Source organism: Sylvia atricapilla, chromosome 5 (genome assembly GCF_009819655.1).
Source record: "Sylvia atricapilla isolate bSylAtr1 chromosome 5, bSylAtr1.pri, whole genome shotgun sequence".
Classification (NCBI taxonomy): Eukaryota; Metazoa; Chordata; class Aves; order Passeriformes; family Sylviidae; genus Sylvia; species Sylvia atricapilla.
The window spans coordinates 62,760,588-62,785,376 of NC_089144.1; the positions used below are offsets into that span (position 1 = coordinate 62,760,588).

General features: G+C 40.2%; 1 protein-coding gene across 8 annotated transcripts in view; it reads right to left on the reverse strand.

Annotated features, from left to right (window-relative positions):
* BICD1 (BICD cargo adaptor 1) overlaps positions 1–24,789 on the reverse strand; it is a 167,166-nt gene that overhangs the window by 65,104 nt on the left and 77,273 nt on the right. For all 8 annotated transcript variants that reach the window (XR_010743673.1, XM_066319743.1, XM_066319749.1 and 5 more), the window contains exon 2: positions 17,474–17,686. Coding sequence is in view for 7 of the 8 variants with exons in the window: in XM_066319743.1 (XP_066175840.1) it covers positions 17,474–17,686 (213 nt within the window). In the remaining variant the exon portion in view is untranslated. The remainder of the gene's footprint in view (positions 1–17,473; positions 17,687–24,789) is intronic.

A 24,789-nucleotide genomic window follows, 5' to 3' on the forward strand; every position in this document is an offset into this window, starting at 1 on the left:
GCAGGGCTCACAGCCTACACCAGCCTGCGGCACAGATATCTCACTGCACCACCATGAGATCAAGCATCAACTCTCTGCCAGGCTCTGCACAAAGCCCCAGGGCTTCTCCCAGCCCTGGACATAGCTCAGAGACAGCCCCACTTGAGGCAGTACCACGTATTTCATCACCCCAACACCGGTGCTGATAAGGACAATCAAGGCTCTGCACAACTCTTGGAAAAACACTGGAATGCCCCAGGACCTGTTTCAGATGGGAACTCTTCTTTGTTTTCCAAGGTGAAAGGGGCCTGTTTTATATAAGGCAGTTTCCACTAAGTATGGGCTTTCACAGGAGAACAAAAGCCAATGATGCAACTTTTCCTGCCTAGAATCTGAATTAGAGACTTGGATTTAGCATTGGTACACGGCTTTGAAAGTAAATGGGAAAAGGAACAGAAGAGTTTATGTAGAAGGGATTTCTTAAAGTGCAAAAACCTTTCTTTAAAGAGAAAGACACTTGTAATGCCCTGTAACTGAAAAACAAACCAAAAAAGGATGGGATATTCTTTAAATACTCCATCAGGGAAAGTGCTGAGTGTTGCTAGTGATTTCCATGTTTAAACACACGTAAAAGAGTGGCTACATGACCAAATCTGGGTCGTCTTTTGCAATATATAAAGAAAAATCAAACAGATTCATATTAGCTCTGTCCAAAGCTCTTCAATATTAGGAGCGCTGGAAAGAAGATTACAAGTTTTGAACTTTGGGTAAAGTTCAATGACTTGGGAAAGCAGTACACTTCAATTAGTATTAGAAGTGTGAGAATACTAGGAATTTCTGAGCTTTAGGATTCGACACAAACTTCCTCCCTCATCTCACACAGATAACCAAGTGTCAAAGAACCCAAAAAACGCAAGAGGGTAACCAGTTACTAAAAATGGAGATCTGAGCCTCAGCGCCTCAACATCCCATTACAGGAAAAAAACCCCACCTCATTATAACAAATCTGAACACCTTAAACTAGAGCACATTTAAAACAGTGCAGATTTCCTATTAGCAGTCAAAACAATGCACGCATTTCTACAGAGAGGTAGGAAATTGGCAAAACACGTCCTGGTTTAAAAAAATATTGTTATTGCAAACAGAATCTATTTCCACAGTATTTTATTCCTCATATGAATAAGATATGTGTGTGCTATAGGAACAGACTGGTAAAATTATCTCACCAAGCAGGCAGGGAGCTGAACAGATGGCAGCACCAGGCATCACTAGACCTCTCTTATAGAGATGATCTTTATCATTTCCATAAGATTAGAAAATTACTCTCCTATCAAATACGACATTCTGAGGGTGAGGCAGAAATATTTTTTGTTTCCCACGGAACCAAAGACTATCCTGCTGGACTATGGACTGTCCACCAGGATAATGCTAATGGTTCTAAAAGGAGACCCCATACAGAGACAGCTCATTTCTGCTAATCTGTCTGCTGGTAACTAGTTTGGATTTAATTTCTTCGTAGGCAGGGTGTTCTTTTGGAGAAGATTACCTTGAACTGCACATACATCATCTTACCCATAAAAAAGACAAGTTTAGAGCATGCTTAAGTGTGCCCAGCCACAACATGTGTGACAGCATCTATAGGTAGCAAATCCCTTAAGTCACAGAAGTCAAACCGTGGCTGGTTTGGGCTCTTTTTGAATTAATAAAATTGCCTCTCTCTCCAACCAAAGCACTTTTTCCCCACTGTGTGTTTCATACAAAGCTTCCTTCTTCCTGCCTGTTTATCCCATCCTGCCATATGTTCCAAAGGAGAAAGGTTTTAATTACAGTAGTTACTGAAGCACTTCCCTGCTTACAGAGCACAGCAGAGCCTTTTTAGAAGAAAAAAGAATTGGTTTTATCACTATGATCATTGACAGCTAAAAACTCCATTTGTGAGCTCTAAGCGTTGCACACAGAGGACAAGAAAACTCATCCAGTTCTACAGAATGGAAAAGAGAGGCACTGATGGTTTGTGTGGTTGTTTTTTCCTTTGACTTAGCATGTCATCACGCAACTGGTTAAACATGGAGCAATTTTTAGTAGCAATTTTCAAACAATGAGGCAAATATATCTGCTAGATATGGCTGTGCTGATATCAAAGAGGGGGAGGGGGGAAAGCACAATCAGTTAACGTCTCAAAAACTTACCCCTCACGTAAACCTTAGAAAAGAAGCAGCCAAGTAAGACCACAGACTGGAGCAGAGCTTCTCAAGTCTGGTCTGGCACCAAGTAAGATGCTCCTTGAAGCCAGCTGGCTGTACCTTACAGGGAAAAAAAGCTTCCTGGGGTAACTCCTGCAATATAAGAAGGTTGGAAATGTTTTCTGCGCTGCAGAACTTCAGTCCAATGCAAATCTTGCATTCATTTTTTGGCAATTGCTCTGAGGTTTAACAGCCTTGAATCAGGGGAAGTGCACAAAGCTGAGAGACGGTGATTTTTTTCTATAATGGCACAATGCTGGAGGGCATAACCACTGCATTCCCTGCATAAGGAAATTCTTAACAAAGTTGAAGATGCAGTACATGCCTGAGTTTGCCTTCAGGCTATTTTTACATTGAAAATAGTTGAAATGCACATATCTGGCCTGAGTAGGAAATAAAATTATTAAAAGTACAAGGTTGTAAAATACACTGAAAGTCAATAATGCACAGGTAAAGAATGGAAGACACTCCTCCTGGGAGAGGATGCACAGGAAAGATGTTTGAATCCACAAGAGAAGACATATCCATATCTCCCTTTACTCAGAAACAATGAGTGACATCTGCAAAAGCCACTTCCTGGCTGAAAAGAAGACCTGGAATCAGGGGTTTTTTTTTATTACCTCCTTTTAAAACACCAACTCCAATCCTACTTCCCTTACCCAGCAGCAATCCTGACAAACAAGCAAAAGCCTAGTATCCCATCAATACAGAGACAAGGCCCAAATACAACCTCTTCGTGTTCATTATCTTAATCAGGAAAGATGCTGTATTAGTGCTTTTGGTTTCCTTTTATATCCATGTCCCCTCATAACTCGACTGCTGTTCTGCTTATCCACTCCCAGAAAAGCCACTCTGGAGCCACAGGAAATTCGTCCATCTCCTCTGGGTGAACAATCCTCTGCAAATAAGCCCCATGTGCTGCCAGCCAGCCACTCAACAGCACAGGAAACCTCTGCTAGCACCACATTTCTTGCAGCCAGTGCCCTCTAAAAGCCCAGCCATGTACGAGGGAGCTCAGCACAGCCAGACACATCTCCATGAGCACAGGTAAACCTCCCAGGACAGCTGCATCTTAGACCTGGCTGGATTTAATGGAAGGGGGTGAGACGTTGCTTAGGCTGTGTGACAGTGATACGTGATGAACAATTTGCCCTAAAGGTAGTTTGAGGCCTCTTTTGAAAAAAATTAAGTAAGTAAGTAAGTATAGAAAAATGTTCACCTTGGGAAAACTATCGCTGCTATTAAAAGAATTTGCTTATTCTTTATCTAGCTGCAGAAGTTCTTGAAATAAATGACATTTTTATGTTTCAGCAAAGCTTCTCACGCCAAGGTATGTGCAAGTTCTGTATACTGGTACTGCAGTGGACCTGCTGTTCAGCTAGCCAGCTGCATGAACACCACACACATCAGCAGCAGCTGCAGCACAGGATGAAAGGTGAGAGTGAGAGACACTTCCTATTAGAGGTGCACTTTGCTGAAGGGTCAAATTACTGTTTCAGTGCTTCTTGGTATTTTCTAAATGAAAAATAGTGACCACTCCATGAAAATGCTACTTTTTTATTTTAGTCTATTCTTCTGGAGAACAAGAAAGTGCTTCCTAAAACCAAAATCAAAACGTCCACTTCATATACAATCTCCCTCAGACCAAATTAATTTTCCTCGCCCTTGGTTGCACAATAATAGGCTATCAAGGTTGTGCAATAAAACCCCACATGATAAATTGAAAATTACAGCAAGGAAAAAAAACTCAATCCAGCTAGAGAATATTCTAGCTGAAAAAACAGGTTCCATCTCAGTATTCATGAGAAAAAGTAGCAATAAATCATGTTTAGAAGTTAACCTCAATCATGCTGAAATAATGAAAGTCTCTAGTGGATTACAGGCAGGACATGGAAAGAGAAAGCCAGAAGAGGAGAAGGCACATGGCTCCTCACCCCAACAGACGCTGAATTATGTGCTTCAGTGGAGGAAGTGACATCTGTGTATTTTACTTCACTGTTGTTTTCACTACCCATTTTACCATCCCACTGAATTACACCTTTATAGGGTCTGAACTGTTTTTCAGGTGCAGCACTAGATTTAAAAATAACTTGACCTTCTAGACATCAGATGGGAATGATGCTTACAGCTGCCTCCACTATTACAAGGCACAATTAAGAGAAGTAATTTCCTTATAAAACTCAGCCTTACAAAAACCCTGTTAAAGAAAAATGCTTCAACACATGTAACAAAACTTGTGGTTTTAGGTTTCAGTAAGAAGACAAGTACTGCAAGATGGTGTGGCTTGTAACAGATGTAGTTAATATATCTTACTGCAGTGTTGGACAGAAAAGAAATAATCATGGCTAAATTTCCTTAAGCAGGGGCATGTAATAAAGAAGAAACCAGCCTATTTTGGTTTTAACATCTTGGACTTGCTTACAACCCCTGAGGAAGAGGTCACTGCAACATGATATGAAAAACAGAACCATAAACCAATCTTTGCATTTGCTTCTTGATGGAAAGAAAGATTCTCTCCAATTCACTCTGAGTTATTGCCAACATTTTTAATGAAATGACAACAGGGATGAAAACAATCTCCAATATAGTTGCAACCTTGCAACCGGAAAGCAAGGAGCTTTCCAGTTGCAGTCAAAACCCAATGTTTTTTGCTAACTATCCTGTCTTTAAATAGGTGATTCTGGCTTTTTCTGCCTCAAGGCACAGAGTTACAGAGGCTGTAGCAGTGGTTATTTTGACTGTGCCAAGAATCAGTATCTTTGATATTTCTGAATGCAGCTAAAAACAAAAATATAGACTGTGGTGGGGGAACTCTGAGTTTCATTTTGCAACATACAGTTACTGGGTATGAAAAGGAAATATGATTCCCCAAAGTATATGGTAAAAGAATGATTAATTTACATAACTCTTGCTGAAGCTGAGCTGGTGGTAGATTTGCCTTGCCTTTCTGATAGCTGCAGTAAGAAGCCAGGTATTAGCATGCACTGAATTCCTGAAAATGGGTCCTTAGCTCACCCAGGCAATCCACAGCCTGAACTCAATGCAGGGGGTGCAGCTGCCTTGTGTTAGAGCTGATCACAAAATAAGAGTTCATTAATCTTGATAAAATGCTAAAAGGTGACGGTTTTCTTAAACAGAAACACCACCAAGGCTGTGCATTTCTCATTTTAAGACCCATCTAGTTTTATTTTTCCTTCCTAATACTATAAAATCTTTCACTTTTTAAACTTCAATACATGCACTGTCATTACTTCTTTCCCTTGAAGATGTTAATATAATTTCAAGTGGGCTAACAATACAGAGGCATTTTTAAATTCTATTAGCAATTTAAAGTTCAATTACACTTAGAGCTGATAAAGTGATTTATTTTAAAACAGAGTTATGACAGTTATGACTGTGCCATAAAGCTCCATCTCACAACAGATTTGGTTGGAAGAAATTAAGTAGGTTAAGAGGAAGAAAGAGTAAATCAAAAATTCTAGAGGGCAAGAAAAGTGTGCAATGCAAAACTCACAATAGGCTTTTTTGAAGTATTTTCAATGGATAAAAACATAAAATTGCAAAAAATACATGAAAGCTGTCATGAGGCTGACTTAAATCACCACTGACATTTACAGAGCACTGGCAAACCAGGTTGCATGAGAAACAGCTGTACATCGTAGCCTCCAAAATGAAAATATTCTGATGATAACACAAAGATCTTCAATAAAATTATTATCAAGAATACACCAACCATATAAATCTACATCTCTAGCCATGTCTTACCTGCTTAGCTGATTTAAGGGGTTAAAAAAGCTAAGATTTTAGCTGGAGGGATAGAAGCAATTTATACTGGTTAAGAGTCTCGTTAGAAGAATAGAAGCAATGTAGGATGGTTAATCATTAGCAGATGGACCTAGTCAGAGCAAAGACGTATCTTTTGCTTGACTTAGTTGTGCTTGTAGAAGGAGACAAGAAAAATGAGCCATTGTGAAGATGAAGGAACCATGGCTGCTCCTGGGCCCCAAAATATCCAGTTTTTGCTTTAATACATTCCCATTTATTTGACAGCCAACCCCCATCCATATCTATTTTTTGGAATTTTTTTACTTTTTTTGGAATTTTTTACTTTTCCTTCCCTGCTTTTCTCATGCATCTCTCTGTGTGCCTCATGTGGGAAGGGCAGATATGAGAGAGAAGCTGTTTGTGAAAGAAACACTTTCCTTCCTCCACACTGACCCAGAATTTTGCCCTTGCCACTTTAATCACATGCAGCTACTACTAAGCAAAGAACCAGAATCCTGTATCTTCTCATTGCTGTGGTGTTGCCACTTCCCTCGGGAAAACAAGACACAAAGGACCCCAAGAAACAAATGCAAAAACCCTGTATCATGAGCCAAACCTCACAGAGCTGCATTAGAGAAGAGCATGGCCTCTGGATCCCCTTTTCGTGACTAGGTGTGCAAGGCTGGTGGGAAATGACCCATTTTTAACCCACCCCACTCCGAGCTGACACTGTAATGCCACAGCCACTCTTCACTCAGAGTTCACAGAGAGTATCAGAGCAGACAGCCTGACCATTTCACTGAAGGGAAAAATCACAGCTCTACGATGATGCCTTCAAGGCACATTTAGCTGAAAGGGCCAACACACTGTGCTTCAGGAGGAGAGGAAAGGCTACATAGGCAGAATGAATGAGCAGTGAAGGCAAAAATTGCATTCATATCTAGTCCTACCTATTTCATGGTGGTTTTTTTTAACAATAACATCATAGAAGCAGACGAGCTCTGATTATGTATGCGCATCTGCACGTACACATCTAAAACATTAGCCAGCAAAAGTGCATTTCTCTCAATCCTAAAGCTTAAGAGTGGATTTGACCATCACAATGGAAGGGTGATAACACTGTCTGACCTCTGCCTGACTTGCTGCCCACCTCCTGGATGCTGACTGGCACTGACTGTTGAGAATAACTAAAAATAACCAGCTTGTGTCATATATTGTAATAAGGGCAAAGGGAGAAAAAGAGGCAGCATGTTTGAGGCTCTTGCTGTTCACCCTTCTGTCACCTTCCTCTGATAAATTTTCCCCTTGAGAGCAGAGTTTGTTGTAGAAAGCACAATTAGTAGAGATGATGGGAGCCAAGAAGCTACTAATGATTTCATACCAATGACAAACTCGTAATGAGTTTAAGGTTTTGAAGCAGTAGTGGGGAACTGAAGAGAAGAACCTGTCCCACAGAGGACCATACTTCAGGACAGCCTCAGGCTGCCCCACAGAACAGACTTCAGATTTCTAAGATGTAGTCTGAATGAATCCAAATGAGAAAATATCAGCATAAAGAGCACAAAAATATAAGCCCCAAAGATGCTGACTTTCAGTATCTTTGCTGAAATATTTTTCAGGGTTTCACAGGTTTTGATTCTACACAGTTTCTTTCTTTTTGTTTGGTGGGGGATTTTTGCCAAAGATCTCTTTAGTAGTTGCTTACAATCTAAAGGCATAATTTAGATGTGTTTTGCTCCATCTCACTCTGATTGCACCTTGCAAATCATGCACTTCTGGGGTCAGGTCACAGGCAATGCTCCATGTCCTGACAGCCAAGACATATACCCCAGGAAAAGGTAAATCCCATTTCCAAAAATTACCTACTAAATCCCAGGAGAAATCCTTACAAATAAATCAGTATTGATTAAAAAAAAAAAAAAACAAGACAAAAAATCGACTGAAAATAAATGTGGGTTTTGAACAAATAAGAGCAGATGTTGAAGCTCGAGCACCTTGGCTGATAATTACCGTCCACATAGATATAGGTCCAGTAGATATAATTGGATTTTTCAGTTTTGTTTGGTGGATCTCATCTCTGAACCAGTGACCAGTTAGAGCCGTCCATTCTACACTGCTTAATAATGAGGAAGGAAAACAGGCAGTGATGCATCCACATGCAGGGAAGAGGAGAAAATCAACAGCAGAAGGTACCATCATGCAGGGCTACAGTGCATCTGTGGATTCCCAGGAGAGGAGAAATGTCACCACACTGTTTGTGTACTGATGGCTGGGAATACATCCAGATTCCTGTTCTGTAATTCCAATGAGATCCCAATGAGTACTGAAGGCATAAAACATTCAACAATTACCAGGCACATTCTAACACTGAATGACTTGGAAGAACATTAGTCTCTCAGGGAAGCATTAACTTTTTTTTTTTTTTTTTTTACTGAACACTGCTCAGGGTATTGAAAAAAAAAAGTCAAAGGAAATTAATTGGAACAGAGGCTGCAAATTTACCTTCATTTGTTGTTTAATATGATTTATCAGTTATGCCACGACAATTTATGCCCTATTTGCTTATGCACTCAGGCAGTGAGGGCTTTCAGCAAAAATTTCACCTTTTCTTTATGCCTTCACATAATCTGGAAGGCTGCTTAAGCTTTTAGGCTCAAGTTTCAGAAAGTCTGGCACCCAGAGTATTCTTCCTTTCCCACTTAATCCCAGGCAAATGAATGAAGTCACAAGGTACAAGTCAACACAACTCCTAGGCTCTTGCTCCTGAGAATCCAGATCACATTGCAAGGATTCTGTAAAAACTGGCAACACAGCTAATCCCAGCAATGCCAGAAACCATCTTACTCCACACCACTTAAATAGACAAAAGCCCAAGTTATTTTTAACCAGCAAATTAATGCTGGAAAGAATGAGTCAGCACAAGAAGTCCTTAAGAGGGCTTCCTCATCTAGAAATAAAAGCAAGGCAAAAAAGTTACGCATTTTAAAAATGCAGAGGCCACAAGCAAAAACAAAATAATGTTTTGGCAAGTTCAGAGAGCTTCCAGCCCAATATCCAAACATCCCCTGGTGTGTGATATCTGAGAAATAGAGATATTATATGAAGATGCTTTCCCTGGCATCCCCTCCCAGCCCTGGGCACTGGGACTGGATCTTCAGGTTTCAGCAGTACTGATGGCCCAACCCTTCATTAATTTTGCCTCACTCTGCTTTAAACCCAGGTAAGACCTCTGGCTTCCAGAGCTGTCCTCTCAGCATGTGCTCACTCAATACCCTGCACAAAGGGGGACACAAAGGGCTTGGAAACACCACACCTCGGCATAAATAAGGGGTCATTATTTCAAAGAACTTATGTAAGACCCAGCACTGCCAGATCCAGATTTGATTAATTACTGCCCAAAGATGACCAAGGGCAGCTGAAAGTGCACCCTCCTTCATTTTCTATTTGAGGTCACTTTTCTGAAAGAAGAAGCTGGGAATTTAAGTATTTTTAATAAGGCACTTGGTATTTATGCAACAATCCCTTGGTTATGCTCCATTATCCCACTTGGCCTTTTTTTGACCTCTCTAGTGTCCATTGTTTGACTCTGCTATTCCCAGCAGAGCTAAATGCCTGAGCCTTGCCAAAGAAAACAGTGTCCAGAATGTGTCAAATCCCAAATTTGTATCCAAAATCTATGTTTGGGCTCATTAACAGCAAACACAACCACTCAAGGATGCTTTAGGCGGCTTTGCAAGTATATTTGAGGGTAAGAACAGCAAAACAACAAGCTGATCACCCTAAGAAAACAGTGCCATGTGAAAATGTAATTATCCTGAACTCTTGACCTTCCTGTTCTATTACAGTTGGTGCTTATGAGGAGTATGAACTTGGAAACACAACCATCCTATGAGTAATTATAACAATTTGGGATTATAGACCAACATTTCAGGAAACAAAAAGGTGACTCTCACCATAGGCACCTTTGGTTTCACCTGAGTGGTTTGTCAGGCAAATTGTGAAGCAGGAACCCAAAGAAAGCGTTTGGTGGTAACTAAGTTGGAAGACAGAGTTGAATGGCAGATTTTTAATTAAATCTTTGTTAATAGGAACACTCAGAAGCAGTCAACAGTGGTCTTGCTGCCTACACTCAAAGCTCTTTCTCTCACAGAGAGACAGCATCAGTCTATTAGTATGCCCATTAATTTCACAGCATGAAGAGAGATTTGGTAGGATCACAAGTCACAGCTTGCTGTATTTTTCTGTCTCCAAGACAAAGAAAATAATTTTGTTTCTTTTCAGAAGTCTTGTGAACAGGGAAAGTACATGTACAGAGCAGAGGAAACCATTTAACAAGCTTTTGGACTAAGATCCATCTGAAATTTTTTGTGAAAGCAGACTGGAGTGAAACAATGTATTTTTAGCAAATTTCATAGCCTCTTAAGGCAAAACCATCACCCATTAACACTATCAGCAAAGGAGGGAGAAACATTCACGAGGGTCATCTGGCAGAATCTCTCTATGGCTGGTTTTTCTAAACACAGGAAAGAGAAAATAAAAACACTCCTCAGTGGGGGGGGTCAAAATAACATATATATTATAAGCCTAATTTCGAGCTGGTTCTAACCAGCTGGCAGTAACTTCCAAACCAAAGGAACATAAATAATGTCAGCTCTACTGATTATGCTAAAAATGCCCTAAATTGAGATGTGAGCACTCTTCTGACAGGAGGAACAGCTCTGCCATCTCTCTATCACACTCAGCTCCACTTTGTTTCTCAGACACCTCTGACGCCCACAGTCATCTCCATGGGTTGCATGGACATGACTGTGGTGTATCCAGCATCTCACTCCTCCACTTTCTTTTCAAAAACCATTAAGGTCCATTAGGATCAAAACACCATTAACGATGTCCATATGGAACACTTCAGCATATTTTCTTAATTATTCTCCCTCTAAAAAAAATCAGAGAATCATTTGGGTTAGAAAACACCTTGATGATCAAGTCCAACCATTAACCCAGCATGGCCAGTACACCATTAAACCACACACACAAAGAACATATTTATGTGTGTTTTAAATCCCACCGGGGTTGTTGACTCCACCATCTCCCTGGGCAGCATGTTCCAGTGCTTGGCCATTCTTGTGGTGAAGAAATTTTTCCTTAATATTCAATCTAAACTCCCCAGGCAACATCTTGAGGCCATTTCCTCTTGTCCTACTGCTTGTCACTTAGGAGAAGAGACCAATCCCCATCTTGCTACAACTTCTTTCCAGAAGTCATAAAGAGTGATAAAGGCTCCTCTGAGCCTCCTTTTCTCCACACTAAACACCCCCAGCTCCCTCAGCTGTTCCTCACTGGACTTGTGCTCCAGACCCTTCATCAGATCCATTGCCCTTCTCTGGACTTGCTCTAGCACCTCAATGTCCCTGTTGTCATGACTTTCATGTCACTAAACTGGACACAGGAATTGAGGTGTGGCCTCACCAGTGCTGAGTACAAAGGGACCATCACAGCCCTGGCCACACTGCTGCTGATACAGGCCAGGCTGTCACTGGCCTTCTTGGCCACCTGGGCCCACTGCTGGCACATGTTCAGCGGCTGTCAAACCAGCACCTCCAAGTTCTTTTCCACCAGGCAGCTTTCCAGCCACTGTCTTCCAAGCCTACAGTGATGCATAGGGCTGTTGTGGCCCAAGGGCATGACTTTGCCTTGTTGAACCTAATCGTATCAACCCAGCCTGTCCAGATCCCTCTGCAGAGCCTTCCTGCTCTTCAGCAGATCAACATTTCTGCCCGGTTTGGTGTTGTCTTCAAACTGGCTGAAGATGCACTTGATCCCCTTGTCCAGGTCGCAATACAAAGCCATTGCTGCAAGAGCCACCTTAATATTAGCAAGCAGATAAATATTTATAATGCAAGCTTTCTTTAACTGGCATAAATGCCAAAACAAACTTCCATTCTGGGGTAGACTGAGTGGGATAAGGCTGTGGATGCAGACACTGGAATGCATGGGACAACAACACAGGGGAGCAGATGAGATCATGCAAGGATGCTGTGCTGCACAGTCAACATTGCAGTCACTTAAATCACTTCATTGCCTGGGGTAAACACCAGAGCACAATCACAGGCTCCCATTTATGAAGGAAATTAGACAATTACTAGAACAGCAAGCTAACAAAAGTGAGGTAAGTTCACTAGCTTTGGCACTATAGCCAGGTAGCTAAAAGGTGCTTCCTGCAGTATGTAATTCCTAGCAGTGATTCCTCTCCCAGACTTAGCTTCTCTGTCTCTTTTCAATGCACTTGGTAGAAGTCACCTCACTTGGTTACCCGGAGTTACGTCCCTCCAAGTGCTCATCAGTCAGGCCACCAGTCTTGGGACAGGCAGGCTGAGGGACCATGCCCTGAGGGATGGAGACAGCCTTTGCTGAGGGCTGCCACCTCACAGAGGAGAGACTGTGGTCTCTGACTCAATTAATATTTAAGTATTTCTCATCCAACATTAATTTAAATAGGGACTAGAACTTGTTCCCATCTGAGTGGTTTAGCCTTTAGGCTACAGTCATTCTTACCAGCTTGCTCAGTCCCACAAAACACTACCTCCCAACACTGTGGAACAGCTTCATCTGCAGGAGCAAAGAACCCGCCAACCAACTGCTAGGGCACTTTCTTCAGAGAAAGTAGATTCACAAATCCTAGGACAGAGGACAAACTGGAGCCCCAAACCTCGCCACAATCATGCAACCAGAGAGTGGAAAGACATCCTGGTCAGCCAGGAAACCTCCCCTTGGAAGATCCCAGTAGCTCCTCCAGCAGGGCAGCAACAGGGTAGTGACAGACCTCAGGCCAAGCCAGACCTTTAGATGGACAGAAAATTTTACAAAAGGTACAAACTGAAGCACAATGTCTGCAGAAGCTTCCAGCAGTAGATGACACTTGAATGTACAAAGGATCTAAGGACATCCTCCATTATACAAGACGCACTATGTACCCAAATCTAAACCCAGAGCAGCAAAACAAGAATCTGAAATTAGTGTGTTTGCCTTGGTTACACCATGACAGGGTACTGACTACATATGTTCACATTTAAAGGTTTTAGGTTTTACTCAAAATAGTAAGAGAAAAAACCCATGAGTTTTCAGATTGAAAAAAATATAATTTCTAACAGGAAACAGCAAAATTTAAGCCACATTCAATATAGGAAGTCCAGCTTTTAATATAACTTTTTAGATGGAAGTCAGCTTGAAGACGGTTATTGTAATTTTTTTCTGTTTGCAAACATTAGTTCCCCTCAAAAAAATCCAGGCTATCATGCCCACAGGTTTTTCTGATTAGCATGAAGTGCAAGATTTTTGTACTGCTGGAGGGAATAAGTGTTCAGCTGTTGATTTCAAGGGCAGGACAACTCCACCTTAGACATTTTTTCCACCTGCTTTCAGCAAATAATACATCACAAAAGTCTATTTTTCTTTCCCCCCACTCTTCCACTGCCCTCATTCCTGTTTTTGCCCTCCAGAAACCCAGGTGTGTGCTGTTTCCCTGACCCATTAATATTGTCATCACATAAACCTCCCTGTTCATCTGTTCTCTCACAGGCTGCAGGTACCCAGCTGCCCATTTCTTTCTGCAGTCCCTGCAGCCACTGCAGTGGCTTTTAGTAGAGAGCCTATGAGTTTTAATCCTTTTCTTCCTGCCTTTCTTCTTTGCACTAGTCTTAATGGGAAGGAAGAGCTGATCCATACCTGCCAGCCCCTTCAGACACCAAGAAATTCACCTATCCACCCCAAACAACTCATTAGCCTAGTCTCCTAACACCTACAAATCTTGAACTGTACCATCACTCATCATCTCCAGTTTTTACAGTCTCACCTACTTAATCTTTGCCTCATTCTCTTTCCCTTCCACTTGCCACCTGTTTGGAGTCAGATGCCCAGCTCCAAGGTATTCAGCCTTCCCATGATGGAGGAATATATACAGACATGACCTCAATAAGGAGATTTCCTGTCTATGGGCATGGAGAACTTTCTCCAGCGTCTGAGCCAGGTAATCTGGGCTTTCATAACCACTGCTGCCAGTTATCAGCTTCTCAAGGTAGTGATTTCATCTCTATACACCAATAATACTTATGGTTATTATGAGAAGAGATTTTTTTTCCACTGGCACAAATGGAAAAAAGTTACTCATCTCCCAGCTGTAAGTGAACAGTGCTTTTAAATAGAAAAAAAAAAAATAAAACAGACTCCAGAAAATTAGAAGATGATACAAGGTTGTCTCTTAAAAAGATGGGGTTTTTTAAGAAAACTGTTTTTTCACATTTCTAATAAATGAGGGAAATTTATACACTGTTTGAGAAATTTACATGATCTAATAACCATAATGATCTCTCCATACAGAGAAGCCACCCCCATAAACTGTGTGATGCCTAACATGCAGATTTCATAAATTTAGTCTCTGACTGCTAAGTTATCTCTCTAGCCTCAGTTTTAAAATCTGTATAGTTTTGATTCAAATTAAACAGCCTACATTCCCTATCTGAGGCCTTGGTGGGAGAAAAAATAGTCTACCAGGTTTCCAAAAAGCATCTTTTATTTAGGTGATAGTTAAAAAGACTCCTATCCAACACTCCAGGGATTTTTATTACATCAAAAATAAAGCTGGTGGTGTTTCACTCCTTTAATCATTTTAACATGGAGTAGAGATTCCTGCCTCATTATTCCCTATCAGGGTGAAGCACATGATCAAGTCCTTAAAAAAAAAAAATCTTTTCCAATATATGGGTACTGAAATCAGTTTGTTTGTTTTGCAGTCTAAGGTGCATAATTCTCCAGAGACCTGAGCCTGATACATTCCCTTTTATAGCAGGGGAGATCCAGGTCAAGCTGCCCTGCAGACATCAGCTGTGACTGCAAGGCAGATACTTGCTAAAATGCATGAATTTTTCAACTCCAGGGCTATGGAATTCCCAGGATTGCTAAAAGTCATCAGCATTCATGTGAGCATATTCTGATGGTTCAGAAAATGCTCATACACATTCATATGACTATGGATTTCTGTGCAAATTCAGAGAACAGAATGAGTTCCTCAGATAACTCCCGCAACAGGCTGGAGAGTGGAGAAGCACTGACTGTATTATTTAGGAATGTGACACCAATAACAGGGGTCACTTTTGTAAAACCTATCTATCAGTCTTCAGTATCCTAAGTGAATGAGTGCATGGAGAAACAACCATACATTTGTGTCAGCCATGCAAAAACACTATTCCCAGAACCACATAGCAGTTATTCAAACCATTATACTAAGACTGAAGGGGAAAGAAATTATTTTTGTTTGTTTGTTTAGTTTATAAGATGTCTTATTAATGCCTAAAAAACAGCTATAAAGCATGTTTTCCTAAGGGAAAGAGGTAGTGGGCAGGGAGGGGAAAAGACAGATACAATCAGGTAACTTATGTCCAGAATCTACCCATCTATCTTTGCATCACTCAGTACAGAGGTCCACATGAAGGCCGCCTTTCTTTCATTTTTTCCCTCTAATTTAGGCAGATTTACTGCCTAAAGAGGCAAATTTCTTCCTCATTGTAGCAATCTGCTCACAGCAGCATCTAATCCTGGCTTTCCCCCAAAACATACCAGACACTTCATACTTATCTTCCTCACCTTCGTAGCTGTCAAGATTTGGAATGAGTTTAGCCTGCTTTTCCCTGCTTGTAGGAGGCAGAACGAAGCAGACAAAATTCATAAACATTTGATTTATGGCCATGTCCTTTCAGCAGGCACTTGGACATCACCAAGTGATACCAGGCTGGGAACAAGAGTGAGACTCCTTTGAGCACAAGGTGAAAAACCAGCATAATTCAGTGTGAAAAGATCACAAAGAGCCTGAAGTAGGTGTCAATCTCTCTCTCTTATTATTATTCAAGTAATTAATCATAATAGCTCGTGGTGTAATGAACTGACTGCACTAATCCCATTTATGCTTAAGTACCTTGATTGTAGTAACATGAAATAAAAGTTCCACACAGTCAAGGACTCAATACTTGGGGTACAACATCATCTTCACAATAACAATCTGTTTATCAGCCTTATTTTTATTCAAGTAAATTCCTTTATTGCACTTTAATTAACTACCACGGCTTGTTTCTACTTAGCATTAGAGCAGGAAATAATTGCAGCTGGCTTCACACTAGGGGTTACTATTATCTCCAAGGAAATGAGGACAATCAATATTCCAGGGAGGACAGGTACTGAAACTGCCTCCTGAACAAATTGCAGATCAATAACCATGATAGAAAATGGAAGGGAGATTTGCATTTGAAGGAATCCCAAGGAGACCCCAGAGGAAAAGAATGGAGTACAAAGACAAATGTGTATTTTCTCTAACTTAACTGTTCACTTGTGTCTGAACACCAAGTCACCTATGAGCTAAACCAAATAGGTATGCCTGTCAGCAGCTGGTCGTCTGTCACCAAGAAGATTTTAGGATAGCATTCTAGGACAAGTAAACCAAAAATAATTAAAAGATATATTTGATTTTCTTTTGTTAACCACTGCAACAGCAATTACAACCACGTATTTTAACTGGAATATGTGAACAACTGGCACATGTGTACTTCTTTCTGAAACCTGACCTGCATCATGGGCAAGTGCAGTACAACCATTAAATAAGAAAAGTTGAATGGGAGTAAAGGCCTCAGTTCCAGGGATACTCTATTCCAGGGCTTTCTGTAGGTTAAAAGGATCCATTCCATTCAGCTACAGAAAACATGGTAACTGTTAATATTAAAGAATTAACACATTAAGGAATCACTTTCCAGAATCACAGAGGAAATATCTCCTTCAGCAGCTGGACAGTGGGGAGAATCCCTATGTCTAAGCATTCCCAGGGAATGCAGGGAAGACATGGGCTCATTTCCAAATGCTGCCTTCCCCTACATGTAGTTGCTCTGCTACATTCCATAACTTCTAGGTTCCAAGGCGGAAAGAAAGGCAAGTTATTTAATATTACTTAATTCTCCATCAAAATTATTCAATGTATCATATGGTCAACAACTACACCTGACTTCCTTACTGCTATCCATTTTCTAAACACAAGCATGTGTTTTAATTTAGCAGTAAACCAGCAAAAGCTTCATTTAATTTTAGGAAGTCCAGAATACCTGAGAAGTTACATAAATGCTGAGAAAGAGAAGAGTTGCATGAAGCATACAAAAAAATATGTTGATGTAAAATTAAGTACTATAAAATACAAGGCAAAATGCTAAGGATACTTAGGAAATTACAGCTTCTTGAATTGGGTTTTACTATGTTTGTAAGGTGGCAGTGTTGCTTAAATACAACAAAAGTGATATTTTCTCCTTTCTAAAGGAGTTGTATTTTCTCCTTTCTTCTCAGGCCATGTGTTTCTGGTAAGATCACAGACTCGGAGGTGAGCACTGTCATTTCCTGTAATATTGTGTTTACTCAGAGCCATCCTAACCATGACACTAACCAAATTCAGCCCCATTTACCTCTTTCAAGTCCTGGACAATAGCAGTGAGCCTCTCATTCTCTGCCTGAACATTGGTGACCACGGTCCTGCTCTGCTTGAGCTCGTTCTGCATCTCCAAAATCTTGCCAAGGTAATAGGCTTCCTTGGATGCAGACTCCTGCAGGAGAGTCTCCTCCCGTGTCTCGCCATCTTCGGCCACTTTGCGGTGAACAGAGAAGGACTGCCCAAAAGCCTGCAAGGGAAAACAGCACAGTAAAATAATACTGAAGCCCTAGAACAATGACCAGCAGTACTGAGCCTAGCCAGCAGGAATGGGATAGATCTCCAAACCCCAAGCTCTAGCCCACGAAACACTGTCCCAGCAGCTGAGGGCCACCATCTCACTTGGCTAAAATGCAGCATCTTGAAGCTCCTCCTGTTTGCAGTCTGGATTTATGGCCCCCATCCAGTTGGCCTCCACTGAGATCAAGATGGTGCTCTACTAACTGGCCATTAATTAGAGCCAATGTTTAATCCTCCTGCACGAGGCCAGCCCGTAATTCATCAATTCCTTTCTTCTCCGGTTCTGCAAAAACACGCGTGGTTTGTTTCAGTTTAAAGAGCATAAATAGCTGACAAATCTTACTGAATTGCTTTCCATTCCCAACCTTTTCCTATAGGAGCTCATCTCCTGGTATGGAAAAAACATTCCTATAATCTGGAAGAAAAATAAATGAGCTGAGAAGCAAGCAGTGGCCACCTACACCTCTGGGATGCTAAGCACAGAGTGTGTCAGCCCCTTCATTTCATTTATACTCAGTGGGTTTTGCTTCTGTTGGATATTTAACTGTTGGAGAAGCGTCTAAATACAGAGGCAATTTCAGTGTTTGTCTTCTTGTTACTGGCTTACACTGATCAATTTAAAAAGACAGTACTTCTCAGTGACAATTTCTGATGTTATTTTTGACAGCTCTGGAGCAACCTGGAAGAAAGCAAAGTACAAGCCATGATAGTAGACATGGCAGAGATATAATTTAACTATAAAAAAATGGGGCAAACCCCAGCAGTAACATAAAAATAATGTCACAAAATAATAGATACAAAAAGAAAATAAAAATGGCAATAAAATACAAAGAAAAATAAAAGCAAACCCTGATCTGAGTGTATTATCTTCTAAAAAAAAATGGCATTTAGTTGAAAATTACATTACCTGATTCTGGAAAAAGACAAAAGAGGGCTTCTAACGTGAAGAATATTTAGCCTAACACAGGCAGAAGTTCTCTCATGTATCTTAAATCCAAATGAACATATCTGAAAGATCACAATCTTTTTTTTTCCTCCTAATACGAGAGAGAAACTTAAGCCATGGTAAATGCTATTTCAGTGAAAAATTCTCTCTAATAGCCTCATTTCTACCCAGCTCTATAAAACCACAGCACACATTTGTACCCACTGTAAGCTGTGGCCTCCTTTGCCTTCCCATAGATAAGACTTGCCAAATTAAATCCATTGTTTTCCTGCTGCTATTTATAGCCTTTCAGAACACATTCTAAGCTTTACTGGCACTAGAACTGAGGTAGCCCCATAGAAACTTCAAAGTAAAACTCTCTTCAAAAACTCCTCAGCTTTTAAGTCTACTTCACTTGGAGAATCCTGTGAACTCAGCATTAAAGGATTCTAAAAATATTCAATAATGTATTAACGCAGCTGTCTTCTCAAAAAGCTCTAAGTTACAGAAATAGCAAGTGCCAGCAACTTGCCAAATAGGATTTTCCAACTACCAAGAAATTCAATTTAATGAAACTTAAGCACTGATATTGTGAACCTAAGACAACTGGTTTGGGAACTCTGCTAACAAATTAACTTCCTCTACATACTTATATTCAATCACTCACTCTTCCTAGCTTGAGACTGAGCAAAAAGCACCAGTCAAAGACCCTACAAGGCAAATATAAAGGCCACTTATCCAGGGGTAAAATCAAAACATCGTTAGAGCAGGTAGGACTTGCAGGGACGGAGAAGCTCATGAATAAATGTTACCTGGAGCCCTCTCTACCAGAAAGCTACAGTACTCGGCAATGACAGCCTTCTAGATGCATGCCAGGTTTTCTTGCATGTACTTTGAAGATGCATTTTTAGCATGTGTGATGTTCGAGAACAAGCTGTGAATATAGATTTTGGGGAGGGTGCATAGCATAGTGGAAAATTCCTGCATACTCCACATTTCCTTGTACCTATGATTACAAAAAAATATAAAAACTTTTTTTCCCTATGAAACCAATTTGAACTTTACTGTACCACAGAATGGGTCAGGTTGGGAGGGATCACAGTGGGTCATCTGGTCCAACCTCCCTGCTCGAGCAGGGTCACCCCTGAGCACATGGCACAGGATTGCATTCTGACAGGTCTTGAATAGTTCCAGTGAGGGAGACTCCCTAAACTCTGAGCAATCTGTCCCAGTGCTAAGTCACCTGTAAAGAATTTCTTCCTCATTTCTTTGATGGCCAAGCCCAACTCATCCATATCACAATATTTAATTTCTTTCTTAAACTGCTATCAAGATGGTAAAAAGCAAGGGAAGGAAAGCAAGCAAGCATAGCTCACTTTTGATATTGATGGTAATTCTGCAGATCCATGCAACAAGGAGATGAACATGAAGTACCTTTTAATTATAAGAATGCAAAAAGTTTGGCTTCTCTATTTCAGAGAACACAACACCAAAAAGTTCAATTTTTCCAGACATACCCTGTTAAAGTCTTCCATGAGATCGATTTGAACTTAAAATTTTAAAGTAAACCACATACCAATACTTTTCAGCTGGTAGCCAAATATCTGCTCTATTTTGATTTTATGTTGTAATAATTCGCTTCATATATTCACTTATCTACAAAACCCTACAGCCTTGCTATGGTGTGAAATATTTCAAGTAACTGTGGTCACAGGAGAAGGTGATGACCTGAACTGCAAGTTAAAGGAAGTTCACTTGCATTTGGGTCATGTGTTGGATGCAAACTGGTTTACTGAATAGATCTGTATATCAGGGAGTACCAGCCTGCCATGGAAGCCTGAGTGGAGAAAGAGCTTTCCTGTGATTTGACACCGAGGCAGAGGAAGAACTATGCAAAAGCAAAGCAGATGTTCTGTGCATTCACCATTGAATAAGATTTTGGTATTTCCATAGAATTGTCCCAGGTATTCTGAGTAGGTGCTGTACTACACTATGCAAATGAATCAGTTAATTACTCCTGTTCTTTTCAGCATGGTGCTGCTTGGTGGGACTCCTCATTAAAACCACTTAGAAATTACTATTGGTCCCTTGATGGCTCTTTGTTTCCCTAATCACAGCGTGGAGCTTTCCTGACATCTTCCATATTCAAGTTTGGACTCAGAAGGGGCTGTGCAGCCCTTCAGGGCTTCTGTTTCCTTGAGAAACTCCCTCCCAGAGTAGGCACAATAGCTTAAATCAGCTACAAAGACTGAGGCAAGCTTGCTGCTTCAACAAAGACTATCCTAAGAGAGAGCAGTCAGATTTTCACTTTACATTGGTCCCATCACTCCTCTCAAAATTTTGTTTGAAAAGATGCTCTTGATCGAGTTAGAAGATACTTTTTTATATATATATAAATTGGTCCTTTTTTCATAATTTGGTCATAAAAGTCGAGTAACAAGATACCATCAAACTATGAATCTATATCTCTCCTGAAACCTCAGAACTGTGCAACACTACTATGGCTTTTCAAAGGCTTTTTAAAATTTCAATTTGAGAACAACAAAATAGTGATAACAAATTGAGGTCATGAAAAAGGATGGTGAAAGTGGGTGCACACAAGGAAGAGATCAATTTGATCATGCAGAAAAGGTGCAACTTGGGAGGAAAAACACATTTACTGTTGAACTCTAAGTAACCCCAGATGGAAATTCCGATGTCAGAAGCAAACAAGTATGACAGAAATAATGCTGTGAACAAAATGGGCACAGATATGCAAAGGAACAATAGAAAAATGACTGCTCCAAACATCATATTTATATGATAAACATAAACAGCAGTAGAAAGCTAATGTGCAGTGACATAAAATGATGTATAAAAAATTATATTTAGCACTTCAAGAAAGAAAGGAAAAAGAAGGTACATTTCTAATTTAGGTGTAGAAAGCAGCACACATCCAAAAGATCAGTTTAAAACATAAGTAGGCAATGAAGGCTGCTATTCCTGAATTTCACTTTTATTTCTACTAATGACCTCCTGGGGCTGGGGTTTTTAAATGCTTCACAGAAGTTCATTCTTTTACTCTGGAATGATAAATAAGCAATAAACATGACCTGACTGCTACCAGGAGAAGCAGGCAGCCTACCTTTATGGCTGTGACACTGAATGTAGTTTTTTCTGATGCATAACGCAACAGCATTGAACTTGTTCAAACGATGACCTATTTGAGCTGCTAACTTGCTGCAAAGCAGAATGTATTATGTATTAGTTACCTCCACATTCATGGCACAAAAGCAGGGGAAAAACAGCCTGGATTATCCAAGAGGGTGGCATATTTCCTAGCCAAAAGCCAGTATGGCATCACGGATGGAAATCTTTGCTCAGGATGCTCAGGGTTAATGCCAGGAACAGGCCTTATTTTGTTGCACAACTTGAATGCCCATTTATCATTGAATATTCCTTTAGTCACTTCCAATTCTGTGTCTCTCAGATAAGGCTTTTTTTTTTTTTTTTTTTTTTTTTAAAGTTTACTTCTATATGGGGATTTGGTTTTTTTTTTTTTTTTTTATTCTCCAAAATTCATTGACAAAGGCTCAGGTTTCTTTGAAAATTTATACTGAGGAGCAATCAGTGGCAGACAGAGGTCTGTGAGAAAATCTCCTCTAGGGAAGGCTGGAGCAGAGGAGCAGCATCTGAGCAGGGTCTGCTTCTTCCCTCAAACTCAGTTGGTACAAAACTTGTTCCTCCATAACTTGTGAAGTGACACCAAATCTAAGTCCACTACGTTTCTCAGCCATGCAACAGCAAAAAGCACCCTTGCAGAGGTAACTGATGGGTTTTAGTCATATTATATCTGCTTTCCTAAAACTTTTCCAAGTTTTAGGCCTCTAAATTTTGTCATAATGTAGACTAAATCTTTATGCAGCTGTCATGACCTTCTCATGTTCATTTAAGGTGGCTGAGACAGGTCAACAGTTTCTTTTTGGAAGCCAATACTCAAGTGATTAAAGCCTTCAAAGGCAAATACTTGGCATACTGCATGCTTAATGATGACAGAATAAAAAATTAACAGGCATTGTGTGGATAGTGCATGTGAGATGGACAGCACATGCAGGGAAGCAGATTGAAAACTCAAAACCAGATTGAGAACACAGCCTGAATCAGCATGGGCGCATAGGCAAGAAAACTAGATCATGAACTTCTGGGTTGACAGACGAGCTGAAAACAGCTGATTGTCTGATTCCTCCTGCATTCAGCAAAGCAGGATACTGAACTCTTCTGCTGAGGCAGAAGATTGAGCATCTATCTCATCACTAATTCAGCTTTCAGCTCAGAACACCAAACAAGATTTCTAGACTTAACCTGTTCCCCAGTCAAAAGGAATGAGACAATAGATCAAAATTCAATTGTACCTAAGCACTGGAAGTTTCCAAATATTCCAGACTCAAGATGATCAGTTTTATGTTCTATGGAAGATGAACAGTATTTTTGTGCGATTCAGTTTTATCTTCTTAACGTAACAATATACCTTTTAGTTCATTTGCCCCATTCTTGCAGAAACAAAAAAGTTAAATGTTTTGCAGTCAGTATGAAGCAAGCTAACAAACCAGGAGTTTATTTGTTCTTATAAAGCAGTCTGCCTTCTAAAAATGGTAAAAATTAAACTTGAAAGGACATGGGTTTTTTTTCAATTCATACTTTTCTACAGATAATTGAGGAAGCTCAAGTTCCCATTTGAAAACTACAGTTATGACAGGACAAGAGGAGATCACCCCAAGCTGTGCCAGGGGAGGTTCAGATTGAATATCAAGAATTTCTTCACTGAAAGGGTGCTCAGGCTTTGGAAACAGGCTGCGGAGTCACCATCCCTGGAAGTGTTTAAGAAATGACTGGACATGGCACTCGGTGCTATGGTTTGGTTGACATGGTGGTAGTTGGTCTGAGTTGGATTTTACCTCAGATATTTTCTCCAACCTCAACAACTCTATAAGCATGGTACAGGCAACTGAGAAATCTACAAATGATACTTGAAGAAGCTAGCACCTAAAGGCAAAAAGCATTCGGCTTTGTTTCCAAATTACTTAATTCAACTCTCTTCAATAAAAATGCAAATGCTGTTGCACTGATAAAGTCAATATTTGCATAGGAGATTTCACTTGTAAAAGGGACTTGCAAGCCAAGGTGGTTTTAGCTATGCCAGAAATGCTAAGGAGATCAGATACATGGAAAACATGACTAATTCTGAGTCTGTTTACTGATGTAGAGCAGTAGGACAAATGTCAACAATTCACAGGCTTTTCCCCAAGGACAATTTCAGTATAAGAGTGAACAAGGCAGATGCTTCTGTTTGTTCTCAGTGGATCCCTTCAGTATCTACAGTCCTCTTGAAATTCATATATCAGATGCTAATCAACAAAGCCTTTAGAAAACACAGAGAAATTTATATTCAGCTCAGCTACAGAGACAGCCATGCTTCTGCAGTCCCAGTACACATTGTGCTGATTTCCATCAATATATGTGAGGCCTCAGGCAAGCACTCTGCCTTTTTATAAATAAGGAACAAAACCACTTCTAAATGTGATGGTTAGGAAATATTTATAGACAAGAAGAAAGCACTACCATGAAAATGAACATTCAATGCCAATATCCATTGTTCATCTGCAGCCCAGCAAAGGGGGAGTGAATAAGAATTTCCATTTAATTGCCTTTGACTACACTCTAGATGGGGATTTCAATTTCCCAGCCTTGAGCATTCCCTCTAGGCACAGCAAACACAAGAAGGGGGAAGCTTGTAACAAAGACCACCACTTATCTACAACAAAACAAATTTGTTTCATGCTGGTAATTTTAAAGCAGCTCTGTTCAAAATTCCTACGGCAAATAATTAAGCTATTTCTATAAATAAAATAATTTGTATCTTGTTAATGAAACACAAGGTGGCTTACAATTTTGCACAAATTACTATCACAACATCCAGCTATTACAAAATTTCAATTAAAACCAATAGAAGCATTACCAGAACAAGCATGTAAGACTGGAAGAGATTTTTACGGTTTTTTAAACAAAATGTGCCTGAATGCAGAGATGATTTTTACAAAGACTTAATTTTTCTTTTTCTCTGACTCATTTTCTTCTTTTTTTCTAACTGT